General features: G+C 39.3%; 6 protein-coding genes across 6 annotated transcripts in view; 5 read left to right on the forward strand and 1 right to left on the reverse strand.

Annotated features, from left to right (window-relative positions):
* Positions 1–135: 135 nt before the first annotated feature.
* Positions 136–1243, forward strand: MONOS_14102 (uncharacterized protein; the record flags this gene model as incomplete). Its single annotated transcript, XM_067866877.1, has 2 exons — positions 136–157; positions 207–1243. The coding sequence occupies 2 exons, from the start codon at positions 136–138 to the stop codon at positions 1241–1243; spliced, it is 1059 nt and encodes a 352-aa protein (XP_067736644.1).
* Positions 1244–4050: 2807 nt separating this feature from the next.
* Positions 4051–5352, forward strand: MONOS_14101 (uncharacterized protein; the record flags this gene model as incomplete). The annotated part of the gene is made up of 2 exons (XM_067866876.1): positions 4051–4480; positions 4721–5352. 2 exons carry the CDS (start codon positions 4051–4053, stop codon positions 5350–5352), a joined length of 1062 nt encoding a protein of 353 aa, XP_067736645.1.
* Positions 5353–7309: 1957 nt separating this feature from the next.
* On the forward strand, positions 7310–8962 carry MONOS_16905 (uncharacterized protein; the record flags this gene model as incomplete). The annotated part of the gene is made up of 1 exon (XM_067869778.1): positions 7310–8962. The coding sequence occupies one exon, from the start codon at positions 7310–7312 to the stop codon at positions 8960–8962; it is 1653 nt and encodes a 550-aa protein (XP_067736646.1).
* Positions 8963–9419: 457 nt separating this feature from the next.
* Positions 9420–9816, reverse strand: MONOS_16906 (uncharacterized protein; the record flags this gene model as incomplete). Its single annotated transcript, XM_067869779.1, has 2 exons — positions 9420–9620; positions 9799–9816. 2 exons carry the CDS (start codon positions 9814–9816, stop codon positions 9420–9422), a joined length of 219 nt encoding a protein of 72 aa, XP_067736647.1.
* Positions 9817–11196: 1380 nt separating this feature from the next.
* Positions 11197–11652, forward strand: MONOS_14099c1 (uncharacterized protein; the record flags this gene model as incomplete). Its single annotated transcript, XM_067866871.1, has 1 exon — positions 11197–11652. One exon carries the CDS (start codon positions 11197–11199, stop codon positions 11650–11652), a length of 456 nt encoding a protein of 151 aa, XP_067736648.1.
* A 3769-nt stretch (positions 11653–15421) lies between these two features.
* The window catches only part of MONOS_16907 (uncharacterized protein), a gene marked incomplete at both ends in the record, with an annotated part of 11883 nt that continues 1657 nt past the window's right edge, over positions 15422–25647 (forward strand). Inside the window, 51 exons of the mRNA XM_067869780.1 lie at positions 15422–15436; positions 15880–15962; positions 16018–16066; positions 16237–16319; positions 16375–16423; positions 16594–16675; positions 16948–17030; positions 17086–17134; positions 17304–17386; positions 17441–17479; positions 17656–17737; positions 18009–18093; positions 18145–18193; positions 18358–18443; positions 18493–18541; positions 18710–18791; positions 19063–19145; positions 19199–19247; positions 19417–19499; positions 19551–19589; positions 19766–19847; positions 20115–20197; positions 20253–20301; positions 20468–20550; positions 20606–20644; positions 20821–20902; positions 21170–21252; positions 21305–21343; positions 21519–21604; positions 21653–21701; positions 21867–21952; positions 22001–22049; positions 22217–22298; positions 22351–22399; positions 22566–22644; positions 22698–22746; positions 22914–22998; positions 23049–23097; positions 23266–23347; positions 23401–23449; positions 23616–23703; positions 23755–23803; positions 23973–24055; positions 24108–24156; positions 24324–24406; positions 24461–24509; positions 24675–24760; positions 24808–24856; positions 25021–25103; positions 25156–25204; positions 25374–25454. Of these exons, the coding sequence (XP_067736649.1) occupies positions 15422–15436; positions 15880–15962; positions 16018–16066; positions 16237–16319; positions 16375–16423; positions 16594–16675; positions 16948–17030; positions 17086–17134; positions 17304–17386; positions 17441–17479; positions 17656–17737; positions 18009–18093; positions 18145–18193; positions 18358–18443; positions 18493–18541; positions 18710–18791; positions 19063–19145; positions 19199–19247; positions 19417–19499; positions 19551–19589; positions 19766–19847; positions 20115–20197; positions 20253–20301; positions 20468–20550; positions 20606–20644; positions 20821–20902; positions 21170–21252; positions 21305–21343; positions 21519–21604; positions 21653–21701; positions 21867–21952; positions 22001–22049; positions 22217–22298; positions 22351–22399; positions 22566–22644; positions 22698–22746; positions 22914–22998; positions 23049–23097; positions 23266–23347; positions 23401–23449; positions 23616–23703; positions 23755–23803; positions 23973–24055; positions 24108–24156; positions 24324–24406; positions 24461–24509; positions 24675–24760; positions 24808–24856; positions 25021–25103; positions 25156–25204; positions 25374–25454 (3385 nt within the window). The remainder of the gene's footprint in view (positions 15437–15879; positions 15963–16017; positions 16067–16236; positions 16320–16374; positions 16424–16593; positions 16676–16947; positions 17031–17085; positions 17135–17303; positions 17387–17440; positions 17480–17655; positions 17738–18008; positions 18094–18144; positions 18194–18357; positions 18444–18492; positions 18542–18709; positions 18792–19062; positions 19146–19198; positions 19248–19416; positions 19500–19550; positions 19590–19765; positions 19848–20114; positions 20198–20252; positions 20302–20467; positions 20551–20605; positions 20645–20820; positions 20903–21169; positions 21253–21304; positions 21344–21518; positions 21605–21652; positions 21702–21866; positions 21953–22000; positions 22050–22216; positions 22299–22350; positions 22400–22565; positions 22645–22697; positions 22747–22913; positions 22999–23048; positions 23098–23265; positions 23348–23400; positions 23450–23615; positions 23704–23754; positions 23804–23972; positions 24056–24107; positions 24157–24323; positions 24407–24460; positions 24510–24674; positions 24761–24807; positions 24857–25020; positions 25104–25155; positions 25205–25373; positions 25455–25647) is intronic.

Here is a 25647-nt window from a genome sequence, read left to right on the forward strand (position 1 = left end):
GAGAGTGTTTTCCAAAGATGGTTCATCATTTGTCAAGGTCACTATCAAATTGGCATGCGGAAAGGGCATTAGAAATGATGATCACTGTGTCACGGTTGAAGGTGACATCAAAGAAAAGAACAATCTGAACGTGATATGGTTGTTGAAGGAGTATTTGGTAATCCAATATGGATTATCTTTAACAATATTTGACACTTGGGATTAAGGTGAACTAGGATCTCATTTCCTTTGGGGAATGAGGAAAGGTGCAATGAGGGCTCGTTCACAAAAGCGAGCGAAACAAGCGGGCTACCCTGAGCAGATGTTTGGATTTCATTCTTTTCGTTCCGGGTTCATCTGTTCAGCACTATTGAAAATCGAAAACAACCCAGAGTTGAAAGAAAATATTCTGGAGACTACAGCGTGCATTGCTAACTGGAAACTTGGCTCGCCTGTGGAAATGCAATACGTTGACAGAACGACTCGAGGAACTATCGTGGCAAACAGATTGAACTTCCCAAGAGAAGTTCTTGAGGAGGATGTTGTGTTCAGCGCTGATCTGTCAGACCCTTCAGTGTTTCATGATATTGTCATTAGTGAAAGAGAGTGGAAAAGGGACTCAATAATAGATGCATTCAACTTTTTTGTTCGGAAGGTTGTCAAATGTGCATGCAGAAAGTTTCACTATCCATACGTTCACTGCATCAAATTGTGTCGAATGACTGCTGTGAGGTATCTGAAACTGTTCAACAAAGAAGCAAGGATGTCAGAAAAGTGGGTGCAGAAATCGAAGGAGTTGGTGTTGGTACAACTGAAGCGGAAAGGAAGTGATATCGTTTCAATCGGTACTGAATGTTTGTCAACGATAAAGGAATATCTCGATGGTACTGTCAAGTTGGAAGTGACTGGCAAAGAAATCAGAAAAAAGATCAGAGAAAGAAGAGAATGGAATTGCATCACAAATAATCCATCTCGAATGAGATGGTCTGCGAAAGAAACAGAGACTCTGGAATCAATGGTGCTGAATGATTGCGATTTTGAAAAGATCAGCAAAGTTCTTCCACACAGATCTGCAAATGCATGTAGCGACAGAATTAGAAACATAATAAAGAAGCAGAAAAGGCTCAATTTGTTACGAGAAAGTGGAGCGAATCAAATTCAAAGTGCCGAGGATGATGCTGAAGAAGAAGGAGATTATTTTTTTGAAGCATTTTCAGATGAAAGTGATGGAGATCACGTTAAACAAAACGGTGATGAATACTAAATGTTTCAGTTATTTTCGTTAGAATTCAATATGTCTGATACATTGAACATTCCTGTTGAAGGTTATCAAATGTTATTTTTTCAAGAATAACATCTGTCATTTACGAAAGAGTCGAAAAAGTCTGTCAAGTATTTTTGCTTTTGCATTCGACTATTAACAACTGTCATATAATCTCTCATGTTTTCATATTTTCATTGAATTATTGGGTTTGATATATTCATTATCTTTTAATTTAATAGTTTATTGAAGTTCCATTCAGGTTTTTTGTTATGTTCATTTGAAACAGGTTGAATTTGTTTTCAATTCAAACATTTAAAATTTTCATATATATTTCTCACTTTTTCACATTCCAAAAGTGAACTGAAACGAAATGGAGTGTTTAATATCCATAAAATGGAAAATCTCTAACGAAAATGAAACTTTAGGTTTGTGTTATGGAGTGTGGTGGAATTAGCGTTTGTCATAACCCTGACATTTTAATTTTTTGATCATTTTACGAATTTACACATTTTTGCCCTTTGCTGCTTTTTTTGATCATTGTTTTTCCTTTTTTTATGTGGGAAACATCATATCGAATACTTTCAAAAAAACAATTTTTTTGATCACAAACATAATACGTTTTGATTTTTAAAGAAAAAATGTTGTTCTGATATCAAAAGAACGGAAAAATTTCAGGTTTGAAAAGTTTCATAAATATTTTTGACAAATAACGACAATATAAGAACTTATATATTTTTTTCGAATAAAACAATCATATATCAGTTATTTCTCATTACATTATTTTTTGATTTTTTCACCTTAAATGCAATCGTTGGACAACATCAACTTCATTTCTTTAAATAACTTTAATTATTTTAACTTTGTTTTTGCAAGTTATTTTTATTTTTCTATTTTCATTTCATAATCGAAACTTCGTTTTTTCTCCTTATTTTTGCGCGAAACAAGCAATATTAGCTTGCAAATTTTTTATTCTTCAAAAACAAAAACAGTCAAAAACAAATAAAAATCTTCATGATGATCTTTTTTATAAATAAAAAAACATTCTTTCAATTAATAGTTCGGACTGGTTTAAAATCTTGTTCTTATTTGAAAACGAGTTTTTAAATCTGATATTCGATAGCCATCTTCAAATTGTTATTTGCAATAAAAAGTTTTGTTGAAAAAAAGAACAAATAGTTTGAGTTATATTTTTATTTCATTCCATTTTTATATCAATTCTATTTTTTTCTTTATTCGTTTTCTTTTGCGTTTTTGGAATGAATCATCATAGTTTTAATATTATTCTTAATGAATCACTTCTTATATAAATTTGTATTTTCAGGAAATAATCAAAGAATGCATCAAAGGACCAAAGAAAATGAAGTATCTGAACATGCAGATATTTCTCCGATTCTATCTCCCTCACAACCTGGCTTTTTTTCTCCTCCTCCTTCCACTCCTCCGATTTCTCCAACAATCTCTGTCTTATCTCCATCAACTTCAAAGTCAATTCCACTTCCTTCTTCTCCTATAAGAATTGGTTCAATTCAACAATTCTGCAAAAATATCGTTTCTGCACCAATGCTCAGAATTGAAAAAAACATCAACGAAAAAGAATTACAAGAATTGGAAAATGATTCTTCACAGTTGGATGATGATTCAAACAAAACAGATTCTATTACAACTTGGCTATCGAATTTTTTTGATAATGAAGAAGTCCCAGTTGTTGATTTCTATACAACAAAGTTAATGACCTCACCTCCTCAGCCAACGTTGAGTCATTTGAGACCGTTCAAACATCAATCTCCCTCCCCTCGACCACTTTTCGATTCAAAAAAGGAGAATCTGAACGAAAAGTGTATTCAATTCATGGTATCGACAAATTTTGTATCCACAAAAGCGAAAAAAGCAAGTGGAAAGCGAAAGTCAAAGTTAAACAACAAACAGTACAGCTCTCAACAGAATTGTTCTTGTTTGGAAAATGAGCGAAAAAACATTACAAGTGCAAAAGAGGAAGAAGAGGAAACAAGTTTGAGCAAAAGAACAAAGAAATACACGATTCACTCACAGAAATTGCATCAGCTAATTATTCTTCAACTCTTCACTACACATCCGCATCAGTGTCATCTTCAGAAGCAAAATTAATTGAACAGTCAAAATCAACTGAATCTGCTTCTTTCATCACAGAATTCAATAGAGGATCCATTCGACTTGGAAGCAATTCCGATTGATGAAATACTCGCTGAAGTGTTAAATGAATCATCATCCGATGATTGCAAAAAAATGGAAAATGAGAAAAAAGAAGAGAAAGATGAAAATGAGAAAACAGAAAATGAATCTGTGAAATTCAAAAGTGTGAAATCAAAAAAATTGAGGAGAAGAAAAAGAGTGACAAAAAAATCAACTAAAAAAATAAACGCTGAAATTGAAAGTGCTTTAACTTCAACCAGGCCGCAAAGAAAAGCAAAAGAAGAGTGTATAAACAAGATGTCAATCATTACAAAGTCGTTCACAATTCAAAAAGAAAATGAGAAAAACGATGAAGATTATGTTCCACAGTCCGAGAGTGATATAAGTGATTTATCTGTAAAAATAACTGATTCAAATTCAACATCATCTTCTTCTATTCTTTGATCTATCATCGATTCATCATTAGAAGATTTTGATGAGACAATCACTGACTGCAATTTCATCTCATCATCATCAGATGTCGTGAAAAGAAAAAAGAAAATCACTCCTCATTATTCATCATCAATGAAATCAAAACCTATACTTCGCAAAAAATCAGTGCTGTGTTCAGAAGACAATATTTCTTTATTGAAAGAAAAATGAATGAAATTGAAAGCAAATCAAAAAGTCTTAATGACACTGCAACTGATATTATTGAAATAGCAGCAGCCTTGGAGCTGCAAGATATGGATGTACCATTTAATCAAACTGAGCTGAAAAAACTTTCTTTGCAACCATCTTTAACCTCCACTCCTGCTTTGTCAACCACACGATTTGAATTGGATTCTCCAACAAAATTCTCAGAAATTCTTCGAAATTATTCCATAGATGAATTAAATCCATTTTTCGATGATGGGTTACCGTTCAGCAAGGACACTGTCAAAAATCACTGTTGGGCTTTCAAAATGAACATGGATTACTGCCAAACTCGAAAAATTGAACCTTGGCCCGTTCAACCAAAACCAATCTTCGGTTTCATTAAACTTTTGGGGATTGGGGCTGGATACAACTATAAATCTGTTCAATGCAGTATTATCAATAGTATATTTCAAATATCGGAATTACGAACAGGTGTTCCAATAGATGAAAAAGTTCGAAAGAGCATGAATCGCGCAATGTGTGAAGTACAGAAATTTGTGGAGTTGAAAAAAGAAAGAAAAAGAAGATCTAAACAATATGAAAAAGACGAAGAAATGAAGTGGCAAAAGCAGCCACTGATTGTGACAGATTTGGAGTGGATTTAGAATTGCTATCCTGATTTGGTTGTAGAAAAACCGTTGGAGGTGTCTTTGTTTTTATTTGCGCTTTCTGCAGGAGCTAGAGCGCACACATGTTCTCACATAAGACTCCAGGACATTGTTAGAGTTTTCTCCAAAGAAAATTCCACATTCGTTAAAGTAACAATAAATTTGGAGTGTGGAAAGGGGGTGAGAGGTGACGATCATTGTGTAACTGTTGAAGGAGATATTGCAAATAAATCTACATTAAATGTGGTTTGGTGGTTGGAGCAATCTTTAGTTGAAGAATATGGATTATCTCTCACAGAATTCAATGAATGGGATCTTGATCAATTGGGACGACAATATTTGTGGGGAATTCGCAAGGGCGTGATGAGAGTTAGATTGCAGAAAAGAGCAAAGCAAGCTGGATATCCAGACAACATTTTTGGATACCATTCGTTCAGATCTGGTTTTATTTGCTCTGCACTAATCAAAGGAAGAAGTGACCCATCAAAAAGAGATTCAATTATTGAGGCAACTGCCCTTGTTGGAAATTGGCAAGCTGGGTCAGCTGCACAATGGAATTATGTTAAAGAAACAGAGAAGTCAATTGTTATTGCAAATCGTTTGCTTATGTCTGAAGGAATTGTGAATCAGACGAATTTTTCGACAAATCTTTAACTGGACCGAGTGTTTATCACAACATCACACTTAATGAACCATCTTGGAAAATTGATTCAATCATTTTAACATTTGATTTTCATGTTCTCGAAATTATTAAAGCCACTTGCAGTGTTCTTCACTATCCATATTCATGTGTGATCCGTTTGAACAAAATGGCAGCTGCAAATTATTTGAGCAACAAAAAAATTCATAACACATCGAATGTTTCAATATTGAAATTGTCAAGAGATGAAGTGCTTAAACAATTTTCAATAACCAAAAATGTCACTGATGCTGTTTTATCTTACGTTTCGAGCATTGAACAATATTTAACTGGACAAAAAATGTTAAATTTCACAAAGCCAAAAGTCAAAAATTTTCTTCGAGAAAATCGTCCAATAAACAATGCAGTCGGAACAAAATCAAGGAAAAAGTGGACTCCGGAGGAGGATAAAATACTGTTGCAACTAATCACAAATGGATCTTCTTTCAAGGAAGCTAGTCAAGCTCTTGAAGGGAGATCAGACAACTGCTGCAGAGATAGAATCAGAAACATTCTTAAAAAACAGAAAAATCCCAAGAAGAAAAGGGCTCTCACAAAATATGAAAAATTCAAAGCTTCTCATCGTGATCAAAAAGAAACAAATTAATATGGGAGAAAATTTTTGAAAAATCACCACAGATCAAAAAAAGATACCATTATAATATTATTTTTCAATTTTTCTCTTTTATAAAAATGCTTTCAGTTCGTTTTTTCTATGAGTTAAGTCTTATTCGAACATATCATGATAATGTTTGAAGACATAAATAAAAATTGAATTTTTATTGTATATTTTGATCAAAATAAATTATGATTTTATTGAAAAGAACGAATTCAAGAAGATATGAATTTCGAAAGAAAGCTGATTCACAGAATTTTCAAAAAACAGAGTGCCTTTCCAAAAACTGCAATTCAAGTGTGTTTCAGTTGATAACAATTTCTTTATTTTTGTATTTTGTATGTTTCAGATGATTAGGTTAGGGTTAGGGTGTTCGGTGGTGTTACAAACGTAATTAATGAATAAAACACATTTCTGGATAATCTACGATAATTATAAATAATCAATAATTTCATTCAACTTATTTTCTATTCTATTTTTTTCAAAAATTTCGTTATTTTTTAATATTCATTGTTAAAATTTGATCCAACCCATGACAAAATTTTTGAATTTTGAAATAGAAAACAAGTCGATTTTGTTGTTATGGAGCAAATACAAATGAACAATCAAGTGATGGATCTGGAGCATGAGTTTGAAATGCTCACTGGAATAACCAGTGAACATTCAACAGAATTTTTCAAGTCAAATTCAGAAAAAGAGTTAAAGTTAACTGTTTGTGAATTAATTTGTTATTTATTCGCATCGATTCAAACATGCATTCAATATTATTTATTTATTGAACAAAATTATAGAGAGACGAAACAACAACTGTGCAGACAGAAACAAAAAATTCACTTGAAAATTCAATTGATGAAGAAGATTATGAGTTGGAAAAAAGAAAAGAAATATGCTCCAAAGTTGTTGAGTTGATGAATGAATTAATGACACCAAATAAAAAATCTTCATGTCAAATGTGAAAAATCATTTTTGCAGGTGTTCTTTAAACAATACGGAATCACTGAACAGTTCATTACAAATTCAAACACCAACAAAAAGAACAAATGTTTACAAAAACAAGTTTTGAAAATGCTAACAATGTAACTTCAACTCCCTCTTCATCCCGTTTTTATAAAACAACACTCACAAACGAAGATTTATTATGCAATGTTGAAAAAAATGATAGAAATGAGGAAAATGAAAAAGAAATTGAAAAACCTTCAAATGTCGAAAATGACAATGATGAATGCAGCTCAGATGATGAAGATGACGAAGATTTAGAAGAGGATGATATATCATCTTTGAACATAACATCTGTTCAAAGATTGGGAAAAGATAAAATGGAATTATTCTTTCAGAACCTTGAAAAAGCAGATTCAAATGAAGAAGAGAGTGTTTTCTCTTATCAATCAAACGAATCAGATTCATCATTAAGAAAAATATTCTACTCAAATCACTCCACACAAACAGAAATCCCTTTTTCTTTTACTTCCTCTCAAACTCTCTCATTCGGTTCTTCTACTCAGTCAAGCGGATCCGCATTCACTGACTTCATTTCGGAACAAAATCCATACCTTCGCCCCACAAGGATGGACTTGGCTGCAAAAAGAGTTGGAAAGGAAAAAGCTCTCCAGTACATGAAGCCAAGTCCATTGTGGTCTGACGCTACTATTCGAAAGCATGCATGGGTGCAAAGATTGCTGCAAACGTGGAGCAAGCTTGTTGAGTGCCCAATATGGCCTCTTCATCCATTAGTCGCAAAGGGATTCATTCTTTTCTGCGGTAAAGAATGTTTCTACTCATTGACAAGCATTGTGCACGTTATCACCCCTTCTATAAAAAGAATAAATATAGAAAAAATGGGAAAAAAGATTAATAGCAAGACAAACGCAGCAATAAATGAAGCAATAAGAAATTTAAGAAACGACAAAGAAGTGAACAAAAAGGGAAAAGAAAGGGAACCTGCGCTGATTTCGGACGTTGCTCGAATAGTCCATAATCTCCCTGATGAGCTAGAAAGCAAATATTTGGAAGCATCTCTGTATCTAATTGGAGTTCAAACTGGTGCAAGAGCCATTACATTATCTAGCCTAAAAATGAGTGACATAAAAAGAGTAATACAGTCTAAGGAAACAAACAAACTTCTTGTTACACTTTGTTACAACAGGACAAAAGGTTCCTCGCATTGGAACCATCACGTCACAATCGAAGGAGAGGAGGAGAGTCGTAGCGACGATGATGCTGTGTACTGGTTTTCTTTGCACCTGAAAAAAAGCGTTGGTGTCAGATTGAGTGAGTGGATGACAAAGAAAGAAGAAGTTGATGGAGAAAGGCCTGTTTGGCCAATCTCCACAGATGTGATGAGAGAAAGATTCAAGCAGAGGGCCGAGAATGCTGGATATCCCCGGAATCTCTTCAGTTTCCACTCTTTACGAAGCGGATTCATATGCTCCGCCCTCATAAAGAGTGGAAAAAATGAAGATTCAAAGAAGGCAGTGCTTGAGAAGACTGCGCTGATTGCTGGTTGGGTCCCATACAGGTTGGCCCAAATGACATATATAAAGAACGTGGCAAGAAGGGCAATTGTTTCATCACGTTTGGTGATGCCATACAAAGAGGGAAGAAATGAAAGTGAAATGGATGAAACGTTGTTGGAGTTAGAAATGTTTCATGGAATAGTTTTGAAGATGAAGGAAGGGAATGAGAAGAATCCGTACGAGAAATATAAAGAGAAAGTTGAAGAAAGAATGAAGATATTTTTTGAAGAAGAAGAAGTCAAGAAAGCAAAGAAAGCCAGATACATAAGAAGCGGGTCCGTTGGAATGTGCGCAGAGAATATGGAATTAAATGATTTCATAAAACAAAAAATGGCAATGACTGAATATAAGGGGAAAAAAAGCAAACCCCAACTCTTCGAACAAACTGCGCTGTTTTTTGTTGGAGAAATTACATCAAGCAACAACTGTTTATGCACATTGCAGACCCCTATATAACAGCTGAAGAATTTTGCAATCATGCAGAAATAAACACATCAACTAATATCGTGAGAAAATATGAGAAAAAGAAATTGAAAGATAACAAAGAAAAGGAAAAAAGCAACATGAATGAAGAGAATGACAAAGATAATGAGAAGGAATTATCAGACAAAAATGAAATCGATCAGAAGAAATTAACGTTTGACAAAAGAAAAAGAAATGAGAAAAACAATGTTTGCAGAATTAAATGGACAAAGGAAGATGATGAAAAAGTTAAAAGAATGTATGAGGTTGAAAAAAAAACAATAACAGAAATAAACAAAGAGTTCATATTCAGGTCATGGCACAATATCCACGATCACATCAAACATATGATAAAGAAAGGAAAATTGAAAAAGAGACAACCGCAAACATTAAAAGAAATACTGCATATAGACGAAAATATTGCAACAAACCTTTATTCTTCATCCACTTCTTATGCCTCAGACACAACACCATCACCATCATCATCGGCCTCAGCTTCAGCCTCAGACACAACTCCATCATCATCATCATCGACTTCAGCTTCAGCCTCAGACACAACTCCATCATCATCATCATCGACTTCAGCTTCAGCCTCAGACACAACTCCATCATCATCATCAGCTTCAGCTTCTGCCCCTTCATTGTTGTCAACCTATGTGAATGAAATAAAAGCGTTGAAAAGAAAGAGAGTCAATAAAAGAAAAAGAAAAGAAGATGATGAATATGTCGATTATTATGCAGAAAATATTTGCATAATATTAAAAGGAAATGGAAAGAGAATTACAAGAAGTATGGACAGTTAGATAGACAGAAGAAAATAAAAATCATACGTATTTAATGTTTTTCATATCACGTTTATATCAATACACATAATGATAATTAAAATAAAAAACATAAAATTAGTTATTATGAAAATAAAAGGAAAAAATACAAACCCAAGTGAACAAAAGAGGTTTTACAAAAATGTGTGCCCACCTGCCCACCCTCCATCCCTCCTGCCATAATTCCCACCTTCCCGGCTACTTGCAACAGCTTTGACCTATTCCCCTTTGCACCTCGTTGTTTCACTGCAGCAAGTTAGCCTTCCCACCCACCTTCCCGGCTACTTGCAACAGCTTTGACCTATTCCCCTTTGCACCTCGTTGTTTCACTGCAGCAAGTCAGCCTTCCCACCCACCTTCCCGGCTGCTTGCAACAGCTTTGACCTATTCCCCTTTGCACCTCGTTGTTTCACTGAACTTATGAGATGAAATAAAGTTATATATGATATTAGTAATTAGATAGTGAAAATTAAAAAAAGTTGCAAAAAAGTTATGAAAATGAAAAAGAGTTGAAATTGATAGAAAAGATCAACAAAAAATAAAAAGATCAACGAGTTGGGGTATATATGAAAAAATCGATCATATATTCACAAAAAACAAACGATTTAATATTTGTTGAAGTTTAAAAATTGTTAAATATGATTATTGAATTAATAATAAACGAATATATAAATAAAGCATTGTTGAATATAACTTAAAAATGAAAAAATGAAACAAAAATGAAAACATACAATTTTCAGTGACATTTTTTCTTTTGAAACAATAAAACCATCAAAACGGGAACTGATACAGCACTTAATATTTGCATTAAACTAATATAAAGAGAAAAGAAGTGTAAAGAAATTGAATTCATTAAAATACAGTGAAAAATGTATTTGGTGAAAAAAAGTCAGTCAAACCTTATTTAAATGAAAAACAAACAACAATTCACTCAATGATTCTAATGCTGTGAAGCCATTTCTTTATGCCATTTTGGATGAAAGAAAGAAAAAAAGAAAAAAAGAGAAGATAGCATTACATCACAATGTGATTTGGATTTATGGAACGTGATCTTTACGATCAATCTTTATGGAAAAAACTATTATTTCATTGGCGCATGTGTCTCATTTCATTGAAACCGCAGACATTTGATTTTGGTGATTTGAAAGCAAGAATGAGAGACCAAAGGAAATCGATTTTGCAATGTTGTTGTTCTTTAACCAATGCTTCAAATGAAGGGTTTTATTTTTTTCACAAACAGAAAGAAATATTAATTTCTTTTGAAGTTTCAATTAATTTCAAAGTTTTCAGAATTAGGTTATTCTTTAATAAAGTTTTCAACAGTTATCTTTCATTTGTTTTGGTTAATTCAAATAAGCTCTTTGAAATGAATTCATTTAAAGCTGAAGTGACAAGCTGCTTGAAGAGATGAGACGTCAGCGGAGAGCGGAGACAGCACGAATGAAGTTAGAAGTGAACTTGAAAGAAAGTCGGGCAAAGAAGCAGTTTGCGAAGGAACGTGATGAGCTAAAGAAGCGGCAGCAGATTTTTGCGAAAAAGCTGAGTGAAGTTGGTGATGAAGACGACGAAGAGTCGCTGCAGATGAAGGAAGAAGAACGGGACAAGAAGAAGCGGTGGCAGATCCAGCTGATGGCTGAACGGATGAGGGAGATGCAGGGCTTTCTGGAGATCCTGCAGTGTATTGCAGAGACAGAGCAGAAGCTGCGGCGAGAAGAGCGGAAGCTTGTGAGGGAGCTGGCAGCGCGGAGGAAGGATGACTACGAGGCGAGACGAGCAGCGCAGGAGCGGATGGCGCTGGAGAGGACGAGGATTCAGCAGGCGGCAGAGGAGAGGGCAGAGGCAGCGCTGGAGCAGGCGAGGTGACTTGATCATACATCGAAAGTTTCAAAAACGTATTGAAGATGCAGCTTGTGCAGCCGAGCAAAATGAAAATAAAGGCAGAGCAGCAGACTGATATGGCGAAAGAGATGGCAAAACAGGAGACAGATATGTTGCAGCAGCGGAAGAGGCAGATGGATAAGAAAAAATAAATCTAGGAGAAAAAGAAATAAAGTTTTTTTAAAATAAGCAAATCAATAGATTGAACGCAGCTGAAACCGAAGTTGTAACGATTATCCCATTTGACCAACTGTCCGCAACGCCGTCGCATTCGCTGCAGTCAGTTCTTCTCTCAAAAGCCGTCTCCCTTTTGCTGAAACGAATCACTCTCACAAACACGTACTTACGCTTTATGCAGAATGCAAAGTGGACGAATAAGAACGTGAACTTTCTGAAGGGAAACAAAGAAGACAGAATTGGATCTATAAGATACGCTGATAGCGGACGCATGACTTTCAAGCCTGTGTCTTCGATTGTTCCACTGTTATGGAATTCATTACAAACTGTGCCTTTCTCCAAAGCACCTTCATTTTCTTCTTTCTTTTCTTTGACAAGAAATTTGACTTCATCGTGCAATACAAGTTCTCTTCCTTTCAACGATTCTCATTTCTTTCAGCCTTTTTGTTGATGAGCTACATGCAGAAGGAATATTAAGTCAGATACACTCAAATGTTTGTAAATATGAGAGGATAAATAAAAGCGATGAAAGAGGATATCTTTTCATGGAGATTTCAATAACATTTACAATCGAATAACAGATTTTTGCAAACAATGTTATAAGGCAGGGGGAAAGCTGTATCTATAAAGGAGTTAGCTATGAAAAAGTCAAAAAAGAGTGTCAGATGAATGAAACAAACAATGATTCTATGAAGGACTTGGATATTTTTCACTGGTGAAAGACATATTACTATTCGATAATCATCTTGGATTTACGCAGTACGTGAGAAACATGTTGAGTTTGAAAGTTAATCTTATTGTAATTGGCAGAATTGAAAGTTGAAAGGAAATCAACAGTCAGCGAAAGAAAACAGAAAATGACAAATCCCAAAGTATTAATAATTAGGTCGAATGAATTATTTTGAAAAATTCATGTTGGATTGAAAGGAATTGCGAATGAAGAGAGATTACTGAGGTTACACCTGATAGATTGATGTTTTCAGGTTTTTGTTTATTTGATGAGATGGAGGAGTGAACCGTGAGAAAGAGACAAAGACAACTGGGAAGGGATTGTTGAACTTGGAACCTTTAAAGTTGATGAATTATTGGAGAATGTTGCTGCGCTGATGATGCATAAGCCAAACAGAGCCGGATGAAAAGACAGAAATGAAAGAAAACTGGAAGAGGAACGAACGATTTAAAGAAGATGCTATTAAAGAATGAGACCTAACTGAAAACGATAAATACGAAATGAAAATGCAAACCACAAAAGGATATATTACAGAAGATTGATTGCATTCATCAAGTTGCGAAAGAGTTAATGGAAAGGAAAGAAAAAAAAACAAAGAATGGAATGAAAATAGAATTGCATTGAATGTTCAAACATGTTATATGGTTTATTAATACAGTTCATATTTTTTTGATATTTTAAATAAGAGTTTTTTCAATTTAATTATAAACTTATGTTTGAAAACAACAGCGTGAACTGACATTTTGGCATTTTGTTCTGGTCGCAAATTTCTCACATAGAAAAAAGAAAATATCCATATATTTTATTGAGCAAATTATGAAATTAAACGAAGAAATTATTGGAACATCAAATAAGATGAAAAAAGAGACAAACAAATGAATGCCAGAAAACAATTCATTTTGGTTTTAAAGGCTGAGAATGATAGAACAAAGGAGAAAATTGGACAGAATTTCGAGTATAGTACAAGATTTTTCAAATAGGCTTGATTTGTCAGATAAATCTTATTAAAAATGGAAAAGAAGTACTTGGAATTCTTTTCAAATGATTGAAAAACCTTTACAAGAAGGACTAATCAGTTCATTAGAAATATTCGTCATTTATGTTAAAGAAATATATTTGATTCTTGTGGATTATCATTTCAAACATTGACAACTCCAAAATGTGTTCAATTTTTATTGTAGGATTAAGAGGATGCTTATGTTTCAAAGATTATCGAAGCAGAGACGAGCAATTTTCCAATACTGCAGTAATTGTTCAAGTTGTTAAATATTACTGTTTCAAAGATGTTTGATTGTCTAACATTTAATTTATGGAAAAGAAATATGAAAATCAAATATGAATACAAGTGTTTTACAAACCTTGGTTGAAGTTTGCTGTGTTTCAAAAGAATAGATTTTCTTTAAATTTTATTTCAGTTGCCGCATGAAGAACGATACCAAAAGGAAAGGCAAAATAGTAATCTCCTTCAAAATAATCAGTGTCAGTGAAACACAAAAACATGAAAGAAGGGTGAACATTGGTTATAGACATTTTTGCGAAGTTGGAAATGCAATCCATTTTGTGAAATGAAATCGTTTTTGCAAAACTTACTATTTCATTAAAAATAAGGAATAATAGAAATGAAAATGAGAGAAATCTTACAACATAAGTGTGTTTGATGATTCAGATGTCATCTGTAGTACAACAATGCGTTTCAAGATGGTTTGTGTGTTATTTCATGAGAAAGTTCAAAATTTTTAAAATGTGCCTTTATGAGTATAAAAGAACATGAATGAATTAAAGAAAGGTGTGTAATTTTAACCTGTGAAAATGTTTCATATTCGATATTGAAATAATTGGAAACAAACGCAATTCGTTATCACCTTATGTGTTTGAATGATTAACGGAAGTTTACAACTTCACTTCTTTTTGATCTCAATCGAAAAGTTTCCTTTTTGAAGGAATGAATAAAAATTGAAAGATCAAAAAGAGAAAATATCATTCTACTTTTTCAATAAGTGACTGTTTACAAAATGAAATGAAAAAATAATACCAAATAAGAAAAAAGGCAAACAAAAAATGACTCAATGACTTTTGTTATTTATCTTAAAAATTGGATCAGAGAAGGAAAGGATTAATTTGCATAACAAGGCTTTATTGAATTTGAAAGGAATATGCATGAATAGAAATCATGAGAAGAAGTTTATTATTGAATAAGTAAAAAAGGTGAAAATCATTTGTTACAAGGTCAAGTTTTTCATAAGAAAAAAAATATGTCATTTTGTTTTTCTTGGAAAAATATTTTTCAAAGTGTATGAAATATTTGGAAGTTAGTTTATTTTTTAAATGAAAGAAGTTGTTCCAGACCAATAAAATGAATGATTGCATAGGATATGGAGAATATGATTATATAAAGCTTGAATAAATTACATTTGTATTCAAAGAATGTTTGGTGAAACATTTCTTTATTTGCAATATGATGATCAACTTCTGAATTTATTATAATTGAAAGAGTTATGAAATCGAAATAAATTAAAATTTCTAAAAAGCAAACTGAATTTTTATCGAAATGGATACTAAAATTTTAACAATTCATGAATGCGTTGATAATTTATGTGATTTGATTGAAAGATGAATGAAGCAAATAAGAAATTTGCAAAAATAAAAATATCTTTTATATCAGGTTGGAATGTACATCAAGAAGAAGATGGTAAAAAATTATCATTATTATTAAGGAAGGTTTGACATAATATGTGCTAAGAAGAATTATTTATGCAAGAAGTTTATGATCCAATTGCTCGAAGAAAATGAGAAAGTTTCGAAGCATGGGAAATCTTCTGCAGCTTGTCAACAACAGATAGAAACTAGATGCAAGTAAATGATGTATGACTCAAATTGTTTCAATGTAAATTCATGAAGAATATGAAAAGCAATCATTATTTTCCCAATTAGGCAGAATAAAACATGATCATTGATTGAAAAATAAATTACATTGGAAAGTTATTGAATAAAATGTTAAAATTATGAAAATAAAAGTAAATAAAATAAAAATAAAACATTTACAAACGTATAAAGATTGCAAACATTTGCATGAAGCAAAAAATTCAGAAATTGATAATAAGCAAAAAATGAATTTTTGAATCAAATGGATATCAAAGAAAATATTTCAAATAAAAGCAAATTACAACATCACACATTTTGAAAAATATACATTCCAAAAAATAATTAATTAATCAACATTTCGCTCCGCGCGAGTCCGACATCACAAACGCAAACGTCCTTTTGGATAAAAAACGCGAAAGCATTTCGCGTTTTTTATCCAAAAGGGGGTGCGCGTTTGGGGTGGAGGCGAGCGGGATGTGAGGGGGGCGGGGCGGTGCGCGTTGCGGGGCAGGTGCGGTGGCAAACGGTTGGTAACTTTTTTTTTAACAATTTTTTTACTTTTGCTTTTTTTGTGCACACAGGCAAAATCTGGCGATTTTGCTCAGGAACGACAATCCGAGGTTTCCGAAGGTGTGATTTTTTTTTATTTTCTATTTTTACCTCTTGCCCCCACACCTCCCAAACACACATCCTTTTTGCTGTCGCGCTGTCCCTTCCCCCGGAAAAAAAATATTTTCCTTTTTCCGGTCAACCCGGCTTGACCCCCTTTTCGGGTCATTTTTTCCGTCTTTATCCAAAAGGGGGTGCGCGTTTGGGGTGGAGGCGAGCGGGATGTGAGGGGGGCGGGGCGGTGCGCGTTGCGGGGCAGGTGCGGTGGCAAACGGTTGGTAACTTTTTTTTTAACAATTTTTTTACTTTTGCTTTTTTTGTGCACACAGGCAAAATCTGGCGATTTTGCTCAGGAACGACAATCCGAGGTTTCCGAAGGTGTGATTTTTTTTTATTTTCTATTTTTACCTCTTGCCCCCACACCTCCCAAACACACATCCTTTTTGCTGTCGCGCTGTCCCTTCCCCCCGGAAAAAAAATATTTTCCTTTTTCCGGTCAACCCGGCTGACCCCCTTTTCGGGTCATTTTTTCCGTCTTTATCCAAAAGGGGGTGCGCGTTTGGGGTGGAGGCGAGCGGGATGTGAGGGGGCGGGGCGGTGCGCGTTGCGGGGCAGGTGCGGTGGCAAACGGTTGGTAACTTTTTTTTAACAATTTTTTTACTTTTGCTTTTTTTGTGCACACAGGCAAAATCTGGCGATTTTGCTCAGGAACGACAATCCGAGGTTTCCGAAGGTGTGATTTTTTTTTATTTTCTATTTTTACCTCTTGCCCCCACACCTCCCAAACACACATCCTTTTTGCTGTCGCGCTGTCCCTTCCCCCGGAAAAAAAATATTTTCCTTTTTCCGGTCAACCCGGCTGACCCCCTTTTCGGGTCATTTTTTCCGTCTTTATCCAAAAGGGGGTGCGCGTTTGGGGTGGAGGCGAGCGGGATGTGAGGGGGGCGGGGCGGTGCGCGTTGCGGGGCAGGTGCGGTGGCAAACGGTTGGTAACTTTTTTTTTAACAATTTTTTTACTTTTGCTTTTTTTGTGCACACAGGCAAAATCTGGCGATTTTGCTCAGGAACGACAATCCGAGGTTTCCGAAGGTGTGATTTTTTTTTATTTTCTATTTTTACCTCTTGCCCCCACACCTCCCAAACACACATCCTTTTTGCTGTCGCGCTGTCCCTTCCCCCGGAAAAAAAATATTTTCCTTTTTCCGGTCAACCCGGCTGACCCCCTTTTCGGGTCATTTTTTCCGTCTTTATCCAAAAGGGGGTGCGCGTTTGGGGTGGAGGCGAGCGGGATGTGAGGGGGGCGGGGCGGTGCGCGTTGCGGGGCAGGTGCGGTGGCAAACGGTTGGTAACTTTTTTTTAACAATTTTTTACTTTTGCTTTTTTTTGTGCACACAGGCAAAATCTGGCGATTTTGCTCAGGAACGACAATCCGAGGTTTCCGAAGGTGTGATTTTTTTATTTTCTATTTTTACCTCTTGCCCCCACACCTCCCAAACACACATCCTTTTTGCTGTCGCGCTGTCCCTTCCCCCGGAAAAAAAATATTTTCCTTTTTCCGGTCAACCCGGCTGACCCCCTTTTCGGGTCATTTTTCCGTCTTTATCCAAAAGGGGGTGCGCGTTTGGGGTGGAGGCGAGCGGGATGTGAGGGGGCGGGGCGGTGCGCGTTGCGGGGCAGGTGCGGTGGCAAACGGTTGGTAACTTTTTTTTAACAATTTTTTTACTTTTGCTTTTTTTTGTGCACACAGGCAAAATCTGGCGATTTTGCTCAGGAACGACAATCCGAGGTTTCCGAAGGTGTGATTTTTTTTATTTTCTATTTTTACCTCTTGCCCCCACACCTCCCAAACACACATCCTTTTTGCTGTCGCGCTGTCCCTTCCCCCGGAAAAAAAATATTTTCCTTTTTCCGGTCAACCCGGCTGACCCCCTTTTCGGGTCATTTTTCCGTCTTTATCCAAAAGGGGTGCGCGTTTGGGGTGGAGGCGAGCGGGATGTGAGGGGGCGGGGCGGTGCGCGTTGCGGGGCAGGTGCGGTGGCAAACGGTTGGTAACTTTTTTTTAACAATTTTTTTACTTTTGCTTTTTTTTGTGCACACAGGCAAAATCTGGCGATTTTGCTCAGGAACGACAATCCGAGGTTTCCGAAGGTGTGATTTTTTTATTTTCTATTTTTACCTCTTGCCCCCACACCTCCCAAACACACATCCTTTTTGCTGTCGCGCTGTCCCTTCCCCGGAAAAAAATATTTTCCTTTTTCCGGTCAACCCGGCTGACCCCCTTTTCGGGTCATTTTTCCGTCTTTATCCAAAAGGGGGTGCGCGTTTGGGGTGGAGGCGAGCGGGATGTGAGGGGGCGGGGCGGTGCGCGTTGCGGGGCAGGTGCGGTGGCAAACGGTTGGTAACTTTTTTTTAACAATTTTTTTACTTTTGCTTTTTTGTGCACACAGGCAAAATCTGGCGATTTTGCTCAGGAACGACAATCCGAGGTTTCCGAAGGTGTGATTTTTTTATTTTCTATTTTTACCTCTTGCCCCCACACCTCCCAAACACACATCCTTTTTGCTGTCGCGCTGTCCCTTCCCCCCGGAAAAAAAATATTTTCCTTTTTCCGGTCAACCCGGCTGACCCCCTTTTCGGGTCATTTTTTCCGTCTTTATCCAAAAGGGGGTGCGCGTTTGGGGTGGAGGCGAGCGGGATGTGAGGGGGCGGGGCGGTGCGCGTTGCGGGGCAGGTGCGGTGGCAAACGGTTGGTAACTTTTTTTAACAATTTTTTTACTTTTGCTTTTTTTGTGCACACAGGCAAAATCTGGCGATTTTGCTCAGGAACGACAATCCGAGGTTTCCGAAGGTGTGATTTTTTTTTATTTTCTATTTTTACCTCTTGCCCCCACACCTCCCAAACACACATCCTTTTTGCTGTCGCGCTGTCCCTTCCCCCGGAAAAAAAATATTTTCCTTTTTCCGGTCAACCCGGCTGACCCCCTTTTCGGGTCATTTTTTCCGTCTTTATCCAAAAGGGGGTGCGCGTTTGGGGTGGAGGCGAGCGGGATGTGAGGGGGGCGGGGCGGTGCGCGTTGCGGGGCAGGTGCGGTGGCAAACGGTTGGTAACTTTTTTTTTAACAATTTTTTACTTTTGCTTTTTTGTGCACACAGGCAAAATCTGGCGATTTTGCTCAGGAACGACAATCCGAGGTTTCCGAAGGTGTGATTTTTTTTTATTTTCTATTTTTACCTCTTGCCCCCACACCTCCCAAACACACATCCTTTTTGCTGTCGCGCTGTCCCTTCCCCCGGAAAAAAAATATTTTCCTTTTTCCGGTCAACCCGGCTGACCCCCTTTTCGGGTCATTTTTTCCGTCTTTATCCAAAAGGGGGTGCGCGTTTGGGGTGGAGGCGAGCGGGATGTGAGGGGGGCGGGGCGGTGCGCGTTGCGGGGCAGGTGCGGTGGCAAACGGTTGGTAACTTTTTTTAACAATTTTTTACTTTTGCTTTTTTGTGCACACAGGCAAAATCTGGCGATTTTGCTCAGGAACGACAATCCGAGGTTTCCGAAGGTGTGATTTTTTTATTTTCTATTTTTACCTCTTGCCCCCACACCTCCCAAACACACATCCTTTTTGCTGTCGCGCTGTCCCTTCCCCCGGAAAAAAATATTTTCCTTTTTCCGGTCAACCCGGCTGACCCCCTTTTCGGGTCATTTTTTCCGTCTTTATCCAAAAGGGGGTGCGCGTTTGGGGTGGAGGCGAGCGGGATGTGAGGGGGCGGGGCGGTGCGCGTTGCGGGGCAGGTGCGGTGGCAAACGGTTGGTAACTTTTTTTAACAATTTTTTACTTTTGCTTTTTTGTGCACACAGGCAAAATCTGGCGATTTTGCTCAGGAACGACAATCCGAGGTTTCCGAAGGTGTGATTTTTTTATTTTCTATTTTTACCTCTTGCCCCCACACCTCCCAAACACACATCCTTTTTGCTGTCGCGCTGTCCCTTCCCCCGGAAAAAAAATATTTTCCTTTTTCCGGTCAACCCGGCTGACCCCCTTTTCGGGTCATTTTTTCCGTCTTTATCCAAAAGGGGGTGCGCGTTTGGGGTGGAGGCGAGCGGGATGTGAGGGGGGCGGGGCGGTGCGCGTTGCGGGGCAGGTGCGGTGGCAAACGGTTGGTAACTTTTTTTTTAACAATTTTTTACTTTTGCTTTTTTTTGTGCACACAGGCAAAATCTGGCGATTTTGCTCAGGAACGACAATCCGAGGTTTCCGAAGGTGTGATTTTTTATTTTCTATTTTTACCTCTTGCCCCCACACCTCCCAAACACACATCCTTTTTGCTGTCGCGCTGTCCCTTCCCCCGGAAAAAAAATATTTTCCTTTTTCCGGTCAACCCGGCTGACCCCCTTTTCGGGTCATTTTTTCCGTCTTTATCCAAAAGGGGGTGCGCGTTTGGGGTGGAGGCGAGCGGGATGTGAGGGGGGCGGGGCGGTGCGCGTTGCGGGGCAGGTGCGGTGGCAAACGGTTGGTAACTTTTTTTTTAACAATTTTTTACTTTTGCTTTTTTTTGTGCACACAGGCAAAATCTGGCGATTTTGCTCAGGAACGACAATCCGAGGTTTCCGAAGGTGTGATTTTTTATTTTCTATTTTTACCTCTTGCCCCCACACCTCCCAAACACACATCCTTTTTGCTGTCGCGCTGTCCCTTCCCCCGGAAAAAAAATATTTTCCTTTTTCCGGTCAACCCGGCTGACCCCCTTTTCGGGTCATTTTTCCGTCTTTATCCAAAAAGGGGGTGCGCGTTTGGGGTGGAGGCGAGCGGGATGTGAGGGGGCGGGGCGGTGCGCGTTGCGGGGCAGGTGCGGTGGCAAACGGTTGGTAACTTTTTTTAACAATTTTTTACTTTTGCTTTTTTGTGCACACAGGCAAAATCTGGCGATTTTGCTCAGGAACGACAATCCGAGGTTTCCGAAGGTGTGATTTTTTTATTTTCTATTTTTACCTCTTGCCCCCACACCTCCCAAACACACATCCTTTTTGCTGTCGCGCTGTCCCTTCCCCCGGAAAAAAATATTTTCCTTTTTCCGGTCAACCCGGCTGACCCCCCTTTTCGGGTCATTTTTTCCGTCTTTATCCAAAAGGGGGTGCGCGTTTGGGGTGGAGGCGAGCGGGATGTGAGGGGGGCGGGGCGGTGCGCGTTGCGGGGCAGGTGCGGTGGCAAACGGTTGGTAACTTTTTTTTAACAATTTTTTACTTTTGCTTTTTTGTGCACACAGGCAAAATCTGGCGATTTTGCTCAGGAACGACAATCCGAGGTTTCCGAAGGTGTGATTTTTTTATTTTCTATTTTTACCTCTTGCCCCCACACCTCCCAAACACACATCCTTTTTGCTGTCGCGCTGTCCCTTCCCCGGAAAAAAATATTTTCCTTTTTCCGGTCAACCCGGCTGACCCCCTTTTCGGGTCATTTTTTCCGTCTTTATCCAAAAGGGGGTGCGCGTTTGGGGTGGAGGCGAGCGGGATGTGAGGGGGCGGGGCGGTGCGCGTTGCGGGGCAGGTGCGGTGGCAAACGGTTGGTAACTTTTTTTAACAATTTTTTACTTTTGCTTTTTTTGTGCACACAGGCAAAATCTGGCGATTTTGCTCAGGAACGACAATCCGAGGTTTCCGAAGGTGTGATTTTTTTATTTTCTATTTTTACCTCTTGCCCCCACACCTCCCAAACACACATCCTTTTTGCTGTCGCGCTGTCCCTTCCCCGGAAAAAAATATTTTCCTTTTTCCGGTCAACCCGGCTGACCCCCTTTTCGGGTCATTTTTTCCGTCTTTATCCAAAAGGGGGTGCGCGTTTGGGGTGGAGGCGAGCGGGATGTGAGGGGGCGGGGCGGTGCGCGTTGCGGGGCAGGTGCGGTGGCAAACGGTTGGTAACTTTTTTTTAACAATTTTTTACTTTTGCTTTTTTGTGCACACAGGCAAAATCTGGCGATTTTGCTCAGGAACGACAATCCGAGGTTTCCGAAGGTGTGATTTTTTTATTTTCTATTTTTACCTCTTGCCCCCACACCTCCCAAACACACATCCTTTTTGCTGTCGCGCTGTCCCTTCCCCCGGAAAAAAAATATTTTCCTTTTTCCGGTCAACCCGGCTGACCCCTTTTCGGGTCATTTTTTCCGTCTTTATCCAAAAAGGGGGTGCGCGTTTGGGGTGGAGGCGAGCGGGATGTGAGGGGGCGGGGCGGTGCGCGTTGCGGGGCAGGTGCGGTGGCAAACGGTTGGTAACTTTTTTTAACAATTTTTTACTTTTGCTTTTTTTGTGCACACAGGCAAAATCTGGCGATTTTGCTCAGGAACGACAATCCGAGGTTTCCGAAGGTGTGATTTTTTTATTTTCTATTTTTACCTCTTGCCCCCACACCTCCCAAACACACATCCTTTTTGCTGTCGCGCTGTCCCTTCCCCCGGAAAAAAAATATTTTCCTTTTTCCGGTCAACCCGGCTGACCCCCTTTTCGGGTCATTTTTCCGTCTTTATCCAAAAGGGGTGCGCGTTTGGGGTGGAGGCGAGCGGGATGTGAGGGCGGGGCGGTGCGCGTTGCGGGGCAGGTGCGGTGGCAAACGGTTGGTAACTTTTTTTTAACAATTTTTTTACTTTTGCTTTTTTGTGCACACAGGCAAAATCTGGCGATTTTGCTCAGGAACGACAATCCGAGGTTTCCGAAGGTGTGATTTTTTTATTTTCTATTTTTACCTCTTGCCCCCACACCTCCCAAACACACATCCTTTTTGCTGTCGCGCTGTCCCTTCCCCCCGGAAAAAAAATATTTTCCTTTTTCCGGTCAACCCGGCTGACCCCTTTTCGGGTCATTTTTTCCGTCTTTATCCAAAAGGGGTGCGCGTTTGGGGTGGAGGCGAGCGGGATGTGAGGGGGCGGGGCGGTGCGCGTTGCGGGGCAGGTGCGGTGGCAAACGGTTGGTAACTTTTTTTTAACAATTTTTTACTTTTGCTTTTTTTTGTGCACACAGGCAAAATCTGGCGATTTTGCTCAGGAACGACAATCCGAGGTTTCCGAAGGTGTGATTTTTTTATTTTCTATTTTTACCTCTTGCCCCCACACCTCCCAAACACACATCCTTTTTGCTGTCGCGCTGTCCCTTCCCCCCGGAAAAAAAATATTTTCCTTTTTCCGGTCAACCCGGCTGACCCCCTTTTCGGGTCATTTTTTCCGTCTTTATCCAAAAGGGGGTGCGCGTTTGGGGTGGAGGCGAGCGGGATGTGAGGGGGCGGGGCGGTGCGCGTTGCGGGGCAGGTGCGGTGGCAAACGGTTGGTAACTTTTTTTTAACAATTTTTTTACTTTTGCTTTTTTGTGCACACAGGCAAAATCTGGCGATTTTGCTCAGGAACGACAATCCGAGGTTTCCGAAGGTGTGATTTTTTTATTTTCTATTTTTACCTCTTGCCCCCACACCTCCCAAACACACATCCTTTTTGCTGTCGCGCTGTCCCTTCCCCCGGAAAAAAAATATTTTCCTTTTTCCGGTCAACCCGGCTGACCCCCTTTCGGGTCATTTTTTCCGTCTTTATCCAAAAGGGGGGTGCGCGTTTGGGGTGGAGGCGAGCGGGATGTGAGGGGGGCGGGGCGGTGCGCGTTGCGGGGCAGGTGCGGTGGCAAACGGTTGGTAACTTTTTTTTTAACAATTTTTTTACTTTTGCTTTTTTTGTGCACACAGGCAAAATCTGGCGATTTTGCTCAGGAACGACAATCCGAGGTTTCCGAAGGTGTGATTTTTTTTTATTTTCTATTTTTACCTCTTGCCCCCACACCTCCCAAACACACATCCTTTTTGCTGTCGCGCTGTCCCTTCCCCCGGAAAAAAAATATTTTCCTTTTTCCGGTCAACCCGGCTGACCCCCTTTTCGGGTCATTTTTTCCGTCTTTATCCAAAAGGGGGTGCGCGTTTGGGGTGGAGGCGAGCGGGATGTGAGGGGGGCGGGGCGGTGCGCGTTGCGGGGCAGGTGCGGTGGCAAACGGTTGGTAACTTTTTTTAACAATTTTTTACTTTTGCTTTTTTTGTGCACACAGGCAAAATCTGGCGATTTTGCTCAGGAACGACAATCCGAGGTTTCCGAAGGTGTGATTTTTTTTTATTTTCTATTTTTACCTCTTGCCCCCACACCTCCCAAACACACATCCTTTTTGCTGTCGCGCTGTCCCTTCCCCCGGAAAAAAATATTTTCCTTTTTCCGGTCAACCCGGCTGACCCCCTTTTCGGGTCATTTTTCCGTCTTTATCCAAAAGGGGGTGCGCGTTTGGGGTGGAGGCGAGCGGGATGTGAGGGGGGCGGGGCGGTGCGCGTTGCGGGGCAGGTGCGGTGGCAAACGGTTGGTAACTTTTTTTTTAACAATTTTTTTACTTTTGCTTTTTTGTGCACACAGGCAAAATCTGGCGATTTTGCTCAGGAACGACAATCCGAGGTTTCCGAAGGTGTGATTTTTTTATTTTCTATTTTTACCTCTTGCCCCCACACCTCCCAAACACACATCCTTTTTGCTGTCGCGCTGTCCCTTCCCCCGGAAAAAAATATTTTCCTTTTTCCGGTCAACCCGGCTGACCCCCTTTTCGGGTCATTTTTCCGTCTTTATCCAAAAGGGGTGCGCGTTTGGGGTGGAGGCGAGCGGGATGTGAGGGGGGCGGGGCGGTGCGCGTTGCGGGGCAGGTGCGGTGGCAAACGGTTGGTAACTTTTTTTAACAATTTTTTACTTTTGCTTTTTTGTGCACACAGGCAAAATCTGGCGATTTTGCTCAGGAACGACAATCCGAGGTTTCCGAAGGTGTGATTTTTTTATTTTCTATTTTTACCTCTTGCCCCCACACCTCCCAAACACACATCCTTTTTGCTGTCGCGCTGTCCCTTCCCCGGAAAAAAATATTTTCCTTTTTCCGGTCAACCCGGCTGACCCCCTTTTCGGGTCATTTTTCCGTCTTTATCCAAAAGGGGGTGCGCGTTTGGGGTGGAGGCGAGCGGGATGTGAGGGGGGCGGGGCGGTGCGCGTTGCGGGGCAGGTGCGGTGGCAAACGGTTGGTAACTTTTTTTAACAATTTTTTACTTTTGCTTTTTTTGTGCACACAGGCAAAATCTGGCGATTTTGCTCAGGAACGACAATCCGAGGTTTCCGAAGGTGTGATTTTTTTTTATTTTCTATTTTTACCTCTTGCCCCCACACCTCCCAAACACACATCCTTTTTGCTGTCGCGCTGTCCCTTCCCCCGGAAAAAAAATATTTTCCTTTTTCCGGTCAACCCGGCTGACCCCCTTTTCGGGTCATTTTTTCCGTCTTTATCCAAAAGGGGTGCGCGTTTGGGGTGGAGGCGAGCGGGATGTGAGGGGGCGGGGCGGTGCGCGTTGCGGGGCAGGTGCGGTGGCAAACGGTTGGTAACTTTTTTTTAACAATTTTTTTACTTTTGCTTTTTTGTGCACACAGGCAAAATCTGGCGATTTTGCTCAGGAACGACAATCCGAGGTTTCCGAAGGTGTGATTTTTTTATTTTCTATTTTTACCTCTTGCCCCCACACCTCCCAAACACACATCCTTTTTGCTGTCGCGCTGTCCCTTCCCCCGGA

Source organism: Monocercomonoides exilis (assembly GCF_001643675.1).
Source record: "Monocercomonoides exilis strain PA203 chromosome Unknown scaffold1-2713096, whole genome shotgun sequence".
Lineage (NCBI taxonomy): Eukaryota > Preaxostyla > Oxymonadida > Polymastigidae > Monocercomonoides > Monocercomonoides exilis.